The sequence below is a fragment of the Cervus elaphus genome, chromosome 22 (genome assembly GCF_910594005.1).
Source record: "Cervus elaphus chromosome 22, mCerEla1.1, whole genome shotgun sequence".
NCBI lineage: Eukaryota > Metazoa > Chordata > Mammalia > Artiodactyla > Cervidae > Cervus > Cervus elaphus.
In genome coordinates, this window is record NC_057836.1 from 16,186,042 (window position 1) to 16,199,506 (window position 13,465).

At 58.8% G+C, this 13,465-nt stretch overlaps 2 protein-coding genes across 2 annotated transcripts; both read left to right on the forward strand.

Moving 5' to 3' along the window:
- The first annotated feature begins 255 nt into the window (after positions 1–255).
- PTMS (parathymosin) lies at positions 256–5,126 on the forward strand. The gene is made up of 5 exons (XM_043881713.1): positions 256–750; positions 3,878–3,949; positions 4,128–4,206; positions 4,335–4,396; positions 4,572–5,126. The coding sequence occupies exons 1-5, from the start codon at positions 706–708 to the stop codon at positions 4,620–4,622; spliced, it is 309 nt and encodes a 102-aa protein (XP_043737648.1). The 5' UTR covers positions 256–705; the 3' UTR covers positions 4,623–5,126.
- A 108-nt stretch (positions 5,127–5,234) lies between these two features.
- LAG3 (lymphocyte activating 3) lies at positions 5,235–13,225 on the forward strand. Its single transcript, XM_043881712.1, has 8 exons — positions 5,235–6,992; positions 7,293–7,440; positions 7,791–8,050; positions 8,692–8,955; positions 9,367–9,642; positions 12,035–12,277; positions 12,588–12,715; positions 12,991–13,225. Exons 1-8 carry the CDS (start codon positions 6,932–6,934, stop codon positions 13,159–13,161), a joined length of 1,551 nt encoding a protein of 516 aa, XP_043737647.1. The 5' UTR covers positions 5,235–6,931; the 3' UTR covers positions 13,162–13,225.
- The last annotated feature ends 240 nt before the right edge of the window (positions 13,226–13,465 follow it).

Genomic DNA, 13,465 nt, shown 5'->3' on the forward strand with positions numbered 1-13,465 from the left:
GTCGGCAGGATCCAGGCCATCCCTCCAGTCCGCCCCCAAAAGCCAGACTCGACGTTCGCAAGCAGTAGGTAGGGATTCGGGGAGGTCCCTCCCCGCAGGAACCCCACCCCTTCCCACCTCCGCGCCCCACTCCCTTCTCCGCGACCACAGTCTCTCCATTTCCCCCTCCTGGTCTGGTGCTCCCTCCCGCCTCGCGCGCGCTCCCTCCCCTCGCTTTCATCCTCCTATCCCCACCTCTCCAACCTCCGCTTTCATCCCCCTCCCCTCTCCTCTCCACCCAGATCCCGCCTGCCCCACCCCTGGGAAGCCCCTCCCGTCGGGCAGCGCCGCTTTATAAGCGGGTTCCCGGCCCGGGGGCGGCCGCGGCTGGTCGGCGGCAGCTCTGCGGGTGCGGGGGCGGCGAGCCGAGGACCGAGCGACCGCGGCCGGAGCGCGCCGGCCACCGCCCGCACCGCCCTTCCGCCCGCCCTCCGGACGGCCGCAGCCCTGCGGGTCTCCGCTCCAGACCCACCCCCGCCCCACCCCGCGCGCCTCTGCCGTCTCTTCCTGAGCCCCAGCTTGCCGAGCGGCCGCCGCTGCCGCTGTCGCCGCCGCCGCCGCCACCGCGCCAGGTTCCGGCCGCGGCCAGCCTCTGCCGTCCAGGGCCCTTCCGTCCAGGCCCCGGGACCCCGACTCCCCGCCAGCCCCGGCCCCGGCCCCGGCACCATGTCGGAGAAGAGCGTGGAGGCAGCGGCCGAGTTAAGCGCCAAGGTACGGGCGGGGTCGGCTGCGGCCCGGCACCCGCGCGCTCCCCGGGCTCCGCGCGGTCGTGCGCCCCTGGCCGCCCCCGACGGCCTCACACTGCTGCCCGGGCGCGGGGTCCCCGCGGACCCCACTCCGCCCTCCCCCCGCGCCCCAGCCTGGCGCTGCCTGCCCCGCTTCGCGCGGCTCGCGCCAGCGCCCTCTAGCTTCCCGAGCGCCGCGCGCCCGGCTCCCGGCCCGGCCGCTCCGGCCCCGCGCGGTCCCCACCCCTCTCCGGCCCCGGCTCGCGCGCTTCCACCCCGGCCGGTGCCCGTCGGAGCTCTGTGCGTCTCTTCTACCCTGTCCCCTCCCCCGCGTCCCTCTCCGGTTCCCTGTCCCCCGTCTCCCCTTCCAGTCTGACCTCACCTTCCTCTGCTAAGCGGTTTGAGAGCCTCTGGTGTAAACAGGGCTCTCCCGGGAGGCTGCTCCTCGAGGCCCCTCCCCTCGAGGCCCGACCGTCTCTCGCTCCTCTGCTCAGACAGCTACTGCCTCTATTTCTTCCTTCCATCTGTATCAATTCCTTCCTCCACTGGCCTGCAGCTTTCCTAGTCCCCCATAACCGTCCTCCAGCATCTCCCCCCACACTTAAAGAATCTTGAATTCCTAAATACCAGAAGAGGGCTGGCACTAGCCTTCGAAAAAGCCGGGGCTGCTTAGCACTGCATGGCATGGCATCGCGCCGCCCCTGCTCTCATCAGCTCCCTTCCCCGGCCCCATCCCTTCGCCCTTGCCTCTCTTCCAGGCTTCCTCTAATTTCCCTAGGGAACCCGCTGAGTGTCGCTCGGGGAAATTAATTCGGCCAGGGTTTGGGGGCTGGGAGCCCGACCTTGGGCGGGGGTGGCTGCTGAGGAGGTCGCAGAGGTCCCCCGGAGGCCAGGGAAGTGAAAGGGGGAACCAATGGGATTGGAGGCAGTGGGAGAGAGGGGCTCCGTGTGAGCGCTGACAAGGTGTGCCAAGCGGCCCTCCGGTGGCATGTGACTTCACTGAGTAGGTGTCTTTGTGTGTCTGAAATCCAGCGAGTGTGTGGGACTGCCCGTGTCAGTTACATGTGTGCCTGCAGAGACGTAGCTGTTCTGGGGCCCCGTTGCCGCTTTTTGAGTGCCGAGTGGCTCCACTGTGCCCTTGTGCTGCCTCCAGAGTGTGTGCCAGAATGCCCAAACACCGGGCCATGTGTCTCCGGATCGCGTGGGCGCCCCTCTGTGCCGTGCGTGTGAATCAGTGTCAGCCTGTGTCAGTGTGTGTGCCTGTGCTGAGTAAATGAGGCCAGAGAGCTGCTTAGCACAAGACCTAGGTCACATACCCCCCCTGGAGAAGGGATCATAAAAGGACAGTGACCAGAAGGACAAGCCAGGACCAGACAGGGCAGGAGAGGGCCCGGCCCCTTGGACTTTGGCCTCTGGTAGACTCCCTCCCTCCCTGGCACTCACTGACTCTCCCCCACTGCATCAGCCCCATGAGAAACTTGGGCCAGAGCTACGCAGATCTGGTGCTGGGACCCCCAGAGAGAAGCCAAGGCTCCCCAGGCCAAGGCTGTAGGGGGAAGCCCACCAGGTCGAAGTGCCATAGTGACCATCTGGCCGAGAAATGAGGACAGCACAGTGGCATGGAGAAGCGTAGTTGGAGTGAGAGGAGCTAGTGTTTTGCGTGCCCCATAAAGGGAGAAGGGAATTGAGCATCCCGCCTGGCCAACCACCCCCACAAGAAACCTCTGTCCTACCCCCAACCCTGCTCCAGAAAGGACACACCCTCCCAGGGTGATCCACTCACCCAGAAAACTTCCATCCCCATGGAATCGGATATACAGAGTTGCACACCAATACCAGATCCCATCTGATCATCCAGAGCACCACAGTGCCTGCCAAGGGGTGGGGTGGAGAGAGGACTGGAATCTCAATGGGAAGAGCCGGTGTGGTGACCCCAGAGAGTCGGGACTCTTGTGAGCACCTCTCTCAGCTACATCACATCAAGACAAGACATCAAAGGTGTGCCTGCTGGGGTCTTGAGGTGGAGAGAGGGACAAGTGTGTGGAGGGAGGGGACTCTGGGCAGGTACCTATTCTCACTGGCTTTCCCATCCCACCCACACAGACCTTATGTCTCTTCCTGTACCACGTCCCATAGACTTCCCCTTCCAACGTTTCCCTTACTCTACTCCCCCTACATCCCCCAGAAATGGTCACTCCTGCCCTTCTACACACCAGTGCACACACCACACCAGGGTACACACTGTGCCCATGCGCACACTCCAGGTGGTCGGGAGGAGGAAGCCCCCTGGGCCAGGAGTGGGCAGAGGTGAGAGGGGGCACCGAGAGTTGTCCCCCCGGGGCTCTCCCTATTCCTGTAGCGTTGGGCCAGGTAGGGGCCTGAAGATGAGGGGGGCACACAGACGGAGAGAAACAAAGGCTTTCGAAGCTGAGGGGGAAGCAGGAAGGGATGCCCAGGAGAGAGTCCTCCGGAAAAGGCCCCAGAGGTAGACAAAAGGCAGAGCCAGGCCTGCAGTGGGAGGGGGCAGGCGAAGGAGGGACCTCAAGAGGGGGTGGGGCGTCAGGGCTGCGAGCAGATGGAGGGGGATTTGCTTTGCTGAGCTGAACTCTTCAGCCGGTGAGGCTGGGCAGAGCTTGGTGGGGGTGATGAGCGATTACCTTGACTGCCTTTCCCCTGGCTTCATCACTCTTCCTCCTCCCTTGGGGAAGCGGCCTGGTCTCAGCCCCTTTGCGGCAGCGGCGACCCTGGGACCTCTGCTGCGTCTGGGCCGCCCTGGCCACCTTCTCCATTTTCCACCCTTCTAAACTTACTGGGGCTTCCCTGGTGGCTCGACGGTAAATAATCTAACTGCAATGTGGGAGACCTGGGTTCAACCCCTGAGTCGGGAAGCTCCCTGGGAGAAGAGAATGGCAACCCAACTCTTGTTTTCTTGCCTGGAGAATCCCATGGACAGAGGAGCCTGGCGGGCAACAGTCCATGGGGTCGCGAAGAGTCTGACCGGACTGAGCAACTTAACCCACAAGCTCACTGCAGAGGGAGAAGCGCAGCTGGAGGGAATTAAGGGCAGCAGATCATGTGTGGTCAGAGGAAGGTGACCTCTTTCTCTCTTGTAGGACCTGAAGGAGAAGAAAGAGAAGGTGGAGGAGAAGGCAGGCCGGAAAGAGCGAAAGAAAGAAGTGGTGGAGGTGCGCAGGGGTCACCTGCCCACTGGGCCCCCAGCCATGTTCCCCCGGGGCCCGCCTTTCCGTGACCCCGCCCACCAAGTCGCCCCGCCCCCGGCCCCGCCCAGGCCCCTTGCCATTGGCGGGGACGGTGGGTGGAGGCACGGGCTAGCCTGACACCTCCCTCTCCCGATCACCGCAGGAGGAGGAGAACGGCGCGGAGGAGGAGGAAGAAGAAACCGCCGAGGACGGCGAGGAGGAGGATGAAGGGGACGAGGAAGGTGGGGAGGGGCGGGGAACCGTCAGGGTGGGTTTGAAGAACTAAAAGCAGGGCTGAGGGCCGCCGCCACAGGGGGTCTCTGCTGGAGCTTCCAGCCCTTCCCCCAATGACCCATTTCTGGCTCCTCAGATGAGGAAGAAGAAGAAGATGAGGACGAAGGGCCCGCGCTGAAGAGAGCTGCTGAAGAGGAGGTTTGGGCTGGGTTGTGGGCTTGAGGGGCTGTCAGGGATGCAGCAGGGCCGGGAGCCCTTGGATTTGGACCGAGATGCCGGTGGTGCAGGGGTGCAGGGCGGGGTGGGCTGGAGCAGGATAGGGGGCGGTCCCTCTCCTAGTTGACAGCTACCCCAGCTCTTTCCCTCTCCACAGGATGAAGCGGATCCCAAGCGGCAGAAGACAGAAAATGGGGCGTCGGCATGAGCCCCCTGCCAGTGGGCTGGGGGTGGTGGGAGGCCCCTTGGGGCCCGGAGGTGGGGGTGGGGAGCGCCGCGTGCAACCACTCTTCACCTGGCTCCCTGCTCTGGACCCCGCGCCAGAGTTGCCGCCCTTTCTCCCCCCAGCCTTCTCATGCCGCACCTCCATCCTCACTGCCATCTTCCACCTCCTTACCTGCTCCATCTGAGCTCCCCAGCTGGTCCCCAATCACCCCCTCCCTCTCCCTCCTGTCTTCCCGCCCTTCCCACAGCCAGCCCCTCCCTCTTTCAATAGCCTCTCCTTCCTAACCTCTGCATCCCAGCCTCACGTCATCCTGCCCTGCCCATCCCTACCCTGCCTGATCCCTGAGTCTTCTCCCTCAGATCCCTTTCTCAGACAGCGCCAGGACGGGGTGGGGCCAGGGTTGGGGCCGAGCCCCACAGCTGCCCCCCCTCCCCTCCCCCTTTTTTGTATAATTTAATAAAGAAACGGTCGCGCTTCTGTTTTTAACCTGTCTCCTGCTTTCCCGGGACAGAGAGAGGAGGGTGGCCCCAGGGCACATTCTGTCTGGACCCTTCCCCTCTGAAAAAGCAGCAGTACCTTCCTTCCACCCCATTGAGAAGATAACTGCTGCACTCCAGGGTGGACAGGGGGCGCTGTGGCTCTGAGAGCTGACTGCCGTCTTGGTTTTGAGTTCCTGGTGATGCTCCTCCCAGCCATACACACCTCCTGTGCTTCGAGGCCACACCAAGCTAGACACTGCTGAGCCCAGTGGAAAGCTACCAAGCCCTACTGTGCTGAGCCAGGCACAGAAGTAGCCTCAGAAACAGGAAGACCCGCCCCTGAAGTGGGAGAGGGCAGGCGGCCTAAATCTTGGCCTCCTTGAACATAGAATTGGCTGGCACCGAGGAAGTGAGCTACCTCCTGGTCAAGCCAGAACTCCAGGGCCTCTTGTGGTCCCAGGCCTGCTTGACTTTTGGCACCTTAGCCTGGGCGGGGTAGGGAGCATGAGTTCCCCTCTGGCCTTCTCAGGCTTCCTTTCCTAGTTCTGCATCAGTTTTTCCTGAGTTTGAGCTGCAGGATTTCTGCATTTTTTTCCTTATCACCCTCTTAGTTCAGAAGCTCTGGATTGGGAGAGCCTGCTGATTACACAGAGGTCTAATCACAGGAGTGTGTGATTCATTGACACCATTCACCCCAAAAGATGAGAAGACTGGGAATTTCATTGGCGGTCCAGTGGTTAAGACTACAGGCTTCCACTGCTGGGGGTGAGGGTTTGATCCCTAGTCAGGGAACTAAGATCCCGCATGCTGCATGGCCAAAAAATAACCAAAAAATAAAGATGGAAAGACACATATAAGTCACCTGGCATCAGGACTACACACATACAACTTTTGTGTTCACACTCCCTGACCTTGGCAAATTGTTTAATCTCTGATCCTGCCTCAGTTTACACATCTGTACAATGGGGGATTAGTACTGTACAAAGTGCCCTGCACTGCAATGCCCAGCACATAATGAAAACACAATACAGTGTAGCTATTCTATCCCCTGTGCTTAGGGTGCCCTTCAGACCTAACATCTTTTAGAGTTCAATAAAGCTAGGGGTCATTTGATGGGTGGGGAGGCAGGTGGACAGGGTAATGAAGTTCTGGGACATTAAGGGATGAGCACCAAGGGAAGGGCTTGCCAAGAAAGTATGAACCTGGGGCCTGGGGAAGCAATTCAAAAATGAGCAAGTGGGTACTTCGAGGCAGAAGTTCCGCGGGGAAAGAGAACAGTCAAGGGTGGGGGAGGGGGAGGGGGCGGTGGGGACACCCAGGACTGAGGAAATAAACAAGGGGAGCGCCACCACAAGGGTGGAGGGTAACGCTGCTGGGAATCAGCCCCCTCAGACTTTCCACTGCGAAGCGAAACCGTGAGCCCTGGGGTGTTGGGGGGGGCAACGGGGAGGGGAAGTGGGGAAGGTGGAGGGAAGGCAGAAGGACAGGGGCCAGGGCCCTGGGAGCACTAGAACAGCCTCCAGCTCAAGACAGCCACCGTGCCTCCACTCTGCCCGCATCCTGCCCTTTCCTGGGGACCTCCACCCCTCCCTTGACCCCTGCCTCAGGCTACCTGATCTGGCTGGCTTTCCTCTAGACTCCAGCTTCTGGTCACTGGTTCCTCCCTCTCTCTCTCCAAGCCTCCATCCCTCTTTTTTCTAGATTCTCTTCCTCTGACTCCCTCCTTGCAGAACCTCTCTTTCAAACTTTAGTCCTTCCCCACTTTCCGACCTCTTCCCTTTGGAAGGCTGTGTGGTCCAGGCCTCGGGGGAGATGCTGTGCGAGGCTTGGTTCCAGGTCTGGCTGTTTCTGCAACTCCTATGGGCGGCTGCAGGTAAGATGGGGACGACTCTGGGAGGGTTGACCTCCAGACCCATAGCAAAAGTTCAGCAGGGAGCTCTCAGTGACCACACAGATGCCAAGGTCCTTAGATTGGGTGGATTCTCCTATGCCTTCCTCGGGGCCATTTTCAGCCCCCAAAGCCTCTCTTCATCTCCCCCTTGGCAGGGAAGGGGCAGAAACCCAAGGTCTCCCTTCTGCCCAGTTTCTCCCTCGGAAAACACTGAGGCTCCTTCTCTGCTTTGAAGTCTCTCGGCTTATGGCCCCTCCCCTTGGCCTCTCTTTTCCTCCCCAGTGGAGGCTCCAGAGCCCGGGGCAGAGGTCCCAGTGGTGTGGGCCCAGGAGGGGGCTCCTGCCCAGCTCCCCTGCAGCCCCACAATCCCCCTCCAGGATCTCAGCCTTCCGCGGACAAGACAAGTCACTTGGCAGCATGTACCAGAGAGGTATGCACCCCAAACTGCGATGACAGGGACCCCCAGATCCAGCGGTAATGGCTTCTAGATTTAGGTTCTAAAGCCCAAGCCAGCTCTGTAAATGCAGAGGCGCCCCCTCCATTCCTGCCCCTCCCCCCATCCTCCGCAGACTGCTACCCTCACACCTGTATCCCCAGGCACGGTTGCTTCTCCGGTAGTGGATGGTGCTGGCCCAATCTGAACGAGGGGACAGGACGGTTAGCAGTTCAGAAATCTTCCCTTTGGGTGGGCTCCCTCATCCTCAAGGTGTGGTTGGACTGCCTCTTCCCCGGGGCTTCTTCCCCTCGGATTTCTCAGTCCCATCTTTCTCTCCCGTCCAGTGGCTCCGCGGCGCCCACCCCCCGGGGTCCCGGGCCCCGCCGCTACACAGTGCTGAGGCTGGCCCCCGGAGGCCTGCGCATTGGCAGGCCGCCCCTGCAGTCCCGCGTGCGGCTGGAAGAAATGGGCCTCCAGCGCGGGGACTTCTCGCTGTGGTTGCGCCCGGCCCGACGCGCCGACGCCGGCGAGTACCACGCCGCCGTGCGCTTCGGGAACCGCGCCCTTGCCTGCAGCCTCCGTCTGCGCGTGGGCCAAGCGGCGGGTAGGTGGGGGCGGGACGCGGGGAGCGAGGCTGGAAGGAGGGCGCCCAGTATCCCGCCGCCCAGGAGGCAGGAAGGGCAGGGCAGAGGCTGCTTGTACTTCTAAGGATGCGCCCCAAGCCCTGCCGGAGAGCTTCCAGCCCAGGAGCGGAAGGGGGTGGCGAGCCTGCCTGCAGGGTGGGAGGTGCCCCCAGACAAGCACGTGTGTGGTGGGGAGGGTTCGGTGAAGAGATCGTATCACCCCTTGAGCTTTCCTTCCCCCACCCACAGCTGGAGTGCCAGGGTGGAGGAGGGGAGGCACCCCTTGGAGGGGAGATCGAGGGGCTGGAGTGACTCAATTTAGATACCTGTAACTCAGAGAGTGGGCTTAGGGAGATCCTCAAGCAAGGGCTGAAGAAGGTGAGGGTAGCCCAAGCAAAGTGAATTGGAAGCAGGGGGCGGGGGAAGTAGGCACCGGACTCTTGGGCTTGCATTTGAAGCACCTCCAGGGGCCAGGCTCTGGGCTGGGTAGGTGGTCTGGAGGAGGGTTGGGAGGGAGAAGACAAGGAGATCTACAACCAGCTCCTTTTTCCGGGAGCTTCCAGCTTAGCTGACTTGTCGTGTCGGGCAAGCGGGATGATCAACCTTCTTTGTCTTTGTCCAGTGACGGCAAGCCCCCCAGGGCCTCTGTGGACCTCCAGTTGGGTCCTCTTGAACTGCTCCTTCAGCCGCCCTGACCTCCCAGCCTCCGTGCATTGGTTCCGGGGCCCAGGCAGAGTCCCTGTTCAGGAGTCCCCCGATCACCACTTAGTTGGAAACTTCCTCTTCCTGCCCCACGTCAGCTCCTTGGACTCTGGGACCTGGGGCTGCAGTCTCACCTACAGAGATGGCTTCAATGTCTCCATCACGTACAACCTGGCTGTTCTGGGTAACTCCTCCAGTCTGCCTTCACACTTGACCACAACCCCTTCCTGCCCCCTGACACCTTCTGCTGGCTTCTGAGCCCCCAGATCAAGTCTCCGGCAGCGGATGACACCTGTGATTACTCTGGGCCTCGCTGTCCCGCCCCTTTCTTTTTCCCTTTGCGGCCTTTCCTCGGCTTCTCCCCTTCGAGCTTTTCCCTCGGCCATCCAGCCTCCCTTGCCAGCCTTTGGTCTCCTGCTTGCCGGTCTGCATTTGGGCATTCTTGGCATCCTTTGTTCATTCACCTTGTTCTGCTCCTTAGCACCCTTCAAACTGGACCACTTCCTTCGTGTTTCTGCCCGCCTCCCCTGCAGACCTAGTGCTCCAGCCCATCTGTACTCCTCAGCTTTAACTCGGGGTTCCCTTTTCTCCGCAGACCTGGAGCCCCGAGTCCCTCTGACAGTGTACGCTGGAGCCGGTTCCAAGGTGGAGCTGCCCTGCCGCCTGCCTCTGGGTGTGGGGACCCAGTCTTCTCTCACCGCCATGTGGACCCCGCCCGGAGGAGGCCCCGACCTCCTGGTGGCTGGAGACCAGGGCAACTTTACCCTTCGACTAGAGGCTGTGGGTCAGGCCCAGGCCGGGACCTACACCTGCCGCATCCACCTGCAGGGACGGCAGCTCAGTGCTACTGTCACTTTGGCAGTCATCACAGGTTAGCAGGTGGGACAAGACAGGAAGGGCAGGTTGGTGGGCAAAGACTGGGCAAGTCCACCTCATGATGCCAGGCCCCTGAGCACAATTGTGCGGGGTGCCCCCTTGACCTTTTCTTTTCTCACCCCCATATAATGAACAGAAACTGAAAATCTCCCCTGAGTCACTGGATGAATGTTCCACTCTTCTGTAAGGGACTCCCCAGCTCTGAATTGGGGGGAGGGTCAGAGAACTTAGAAGGAGAGGTCACAAAGTTTGAATGATTCCAAAGAGGTGGAATATTTATTTTCAGAATCCTTGCCCACTTTGGAGCCAGGGATTGAGTTAAAGTTGCAGGAGGCAATCTAGACTGGGGGGAGTTGATAAATCAGTCCCTTAGTCAGCAAATAGGGCTTCCCTGATAGCTCAGTTGGTAAAGAATCCACCTGCAATGCAGGAGACCCAGTTCGATTCCTGGGTCTGGAAGATCTGCTGGAGAAGGGATAGGCTACCCATTCCAGTATTCTTGGACTTCCCTGTGGCTCAGCTGGTAGAGTCTGCCTGCAATGCAGGAGACCTGGGTTTGATCCCTGGGTTGGAAAGATCCCCTGGAGAAGGGAAAAGCTACCCACTTCAGTATTCTGGCCTGGAGAATTCCATGGACTGCAAAGAGTCAGACACAGCTAAACGACTTTCATAGTCAGCAAATATTTACTGAACTAGGACTTTTCAAGACAGTGTAAAACAAACATAGGAGAAAACACCAAACTCAGAAAGTATGTGTTGATCGATCAGCAAACTATCACAGCTTGGCCGTGTCTGCAATGCTCATCTGTAGCCACTAAATAGTAGTACAACATAGGTGGCGCTAGTAGTAAAGAAGCCGCCTGCCACTGCAGGAGACATAAGAGATGCAGGTTCGATCCCTGGGTCTGGAGGATCCCTTGGAGGAGGACATAGCAACCCACTCCAGTATTCTTGCCAGGAGAATTCCAGGGACAGAGCAGCCTGGTGGGCTGCCGACTATGGGGTCGCACAGAGTCGGAGATGACTGACTCAACTTAGCAGCAGCAGTCAGTATTCTTGCCTGGAGAATCCAATGGATAGAGGAGCTTGGCGGACTACAGTCTGTAGAGTTGCAAAGAGTTGGACATGACTGAAGCAACTTAGCATGTATGTGTGCACATAGTAGGTGCTTAATAATGTATATTGGTTGAATGAATAAATGAATCTACTAATAAATAACCCATTTCTCAAAGACCAGGGCTGAATTTCCACTTGTTTTCCACATATCTCTACCTAGACATGGTACCCACACTCAGCCTCACTCTGAACCCCATCTTTTCCTTATACCCAGTCCTCCTGCTAAGTCACTTCTGCATCAGTAACTCCAGTCGTGTTCTACTCATCCTGAAACCTGGCCTCCTTCTTCTGCATCAGTTGCCACAGTCTACCAGTTCTTTCTGTCCAGGGTTGTCTTCTTTTTTATTATTATGAATTTTAAAAATATCTACTCACGTCATTGTGGGGTGTGGGGTCTTCGCTGTGGCATGCTAGCTTCTCTCTTAGTTATAGCATCAGAGCTCAGTAGTTGTAGTGCAAAGGCTTAGTTGCCATGTGGAATCTTAGTTCCCTGACCAGGGATCGAACCTGTGTCCCCTGCATTGGAAGGACAATTCTTAACCACCGGACCACAGGGAGAAATACTGTTGTCTGTGTTTTACAGAGAAGGAACTTTCTCAAAGTCACACAGCTGGGAAGAGCCAGGTTGGGGCTAAACTTGGGTATCTATGCCATCAAGTCTTCAGGGGCCTGTACACCACAGTCAGCTCAAGGTCCTTCATCAGTTGTCTCCTCTTACCCCCATCCCTCACCACATGGCTTCCAGGTGCTATCTCTAGACCTAGGGATCGAACCCAGGTCTCCTGCATTGCAGGTGGATTCTTTCCCATCTGAGCCACCAGGGAAGTCCCATCTCTAGATCAGATGGTCTGCTCTCTAGACATTCAGAAATGGGAATAGGGTTCATTTAGGGGACACAGATGGAAGCTATAGCATGGAGGCAGAAAAAGTGCAAAGTCTTCTGGGGACCAACTCACATGGCTGATATTGGGGGTTCTGAGTCTTTGAATAAAAGTCATGAAAAAGAATCTGAAAAGGTACCTGTTTATGTGATCCCTCTGGGCCAGTTTGAGTTTGAACATTCCCCTGAGGCAGTAGGGAGCCTGGAAAGTTTGGGGGTAGCAGAGTGACCTGACCAGAGCTTTGTCTTGAGATTAATTTGGTCTTGACTCCAATCTCCTCCCCTCAAGTTCACCCAGTCAGAGCCCAGGTGAATCAAGACTTGGGCGGAACCTATGCTTTCAAGGAAGGGGGTCAGATCCCCCAAAGATCTCTTCCCTCTATTTTTTCAGTCACTCCCAAGCCCTACGGATCATCTGGCAGCCTGAGAAAACCCTTCTGTGAGGTGACTCCGGCATCCGGACAAGAGCACTTTGTGTGGAGCCCCGTGGACGAGCGGTCTCAGAGGAGTTCCCCAGGCCCCTGGCTGCTGACACCGGACACCAGACGCCTCTCTCAGCCCTGGCAGTGCCGTCTGTACCAGGGGCAGAGGCTTCTTGGGACCGCGGTTTACCTCACCGAGCTGTCTCATCCAGGTCTGAGACCCCACAGCGCCACAGCCCCAACTCCAGACCAGCCCCTTCCATTCCACTTCCAGACCGACCCCCACCCCAACTCTTCCCTTTCCAACCAGGGAGCGGACTACCAGCCCTTGTCAAGGCCCAACCCACTTCCACCACAAATTAGCTGAGTGACCCTGGACACGTCCCTTAAACTCTCTGGGTTTCATTGTCTGTAAATTATGGGAGTGTGGCTAGACGTTCCTCCAGCCGAGACCCCGTGTGTGTGTGTGTGTGTGTGTGTGTGTGTGTGTGTGTGTGTTCCAATCCTGTCCTCTCTCCGTAGGTGCCCAGCGCTCTGAGAGAGCCCTGGGGGCGGGGAGAACAGGTCACCTCCCTCTCCTCATCCTTGGTCTTCTCTTCCTGCTTCTGTTGGTGACTGGAGCCTTTAGCTTTCACCTTTGGAGAAGACGGGTGAGCCGGGAACCCCCGTCTCCAGTCCTCAGCATGCTGTCTGGTACCCCTTCCTCAGGAAAATGAGCAAAGCAGACCCTGAACTTGCCTCAGAGTCCCTCTTCATGAGGCTCTGCTCTCCAGGGATGCCTTGTTCCTGAAGGACCCAAGGAAGGCTCACGGTGGGGTGGGGAGTGGCTGAGAGGCCTGGGACCAGATGGGCAGGGTGGGGGCTGGGAAGAATAGCTTATTCCCTTTCCCTTCCTCCTCCTACCCTCCATGTCTTCTTCCCGCAGTGGCGACCCAGAAGATTCTCTGCCTTAGAGCATGGGACTCACCCCTCTCAGGCTTCGAGCAAGACAGGGGAGCTGGAGCCGGAGCTGGAGCCAGAACCAGACCCGGAGGCAGAACCGGAACCGGAACCCGAGCCGGAGTCTCAGCCGCAGCTGCAGCAGGAGCAACCCTGACCTGCAGCAGTCAGCCACCCTTATCTCCGCAGCGCAATCCAAATAAACTCCCCGTCAGCAGCAAGCTTGAGTGTGGCCCCTTCTTGCCTAGGGGATGTTCTGTCTCTGCCCAGCCTCTGGGCTGCCTTCTCACACCGGCCTTCTGACCTACTTTCCCCAGCCAGGCTCACATCTTCCCCTTTTCAGTTCCTGGTTTCTTGGAGATTCTCTCTTCCTGGTCTCTCTCTCTCTCTGTCTTGCTCTTTCTGTCTCCTGAGTAGTTCTTTTCCTGAACGTCCTCACTCCTATAGCCTATTCCTCCGTC

Coding starts and splice junctions, on each gene's coding strand:
- PTMS (XM_043881713.1), top strand. CDS start 706: ATGTCGGAGAAGAGCGTGGAGGCAGCGGCCGAGTTAAGCGCCAAG. Junction 751..3,877: donor CGGCCGAGTTAAGCGCCAAG/GTACGGGCGGGG, acceptor TCTCTCTTGTAG/GACCTGAAGGAGAAGAAAGA. Junction 4,207..4,334: donor GGATGAAGGGGACGAGGAAG/GTGGGGAGGGGC, acceptor CTGGCTCCTCAG/ATGAGGAAGAAGAAGAAGAT.
- LAG3 (XM_043881712.1), top strand. CDS start 6,932: ATGCTGTGCGAGGCTTGGTTCCAGGTCTGGCTGTTTCTGCAACTCCTA. Junction 7,441..7,790: donor TGGCAGCATGTACCAGAGAG/GTATGCACCCCA, acceptor TCTCCCGTCCAG/TGGCTCCGCGGCGCCCACCC. Junction 12,278..12,587: donor CACCGAGCTGTCTCATCCAG/GTCTGAGACCCC, acceptor CTCTCTCCGTAG/GTGCCCAGCGCTCTGAGAGA.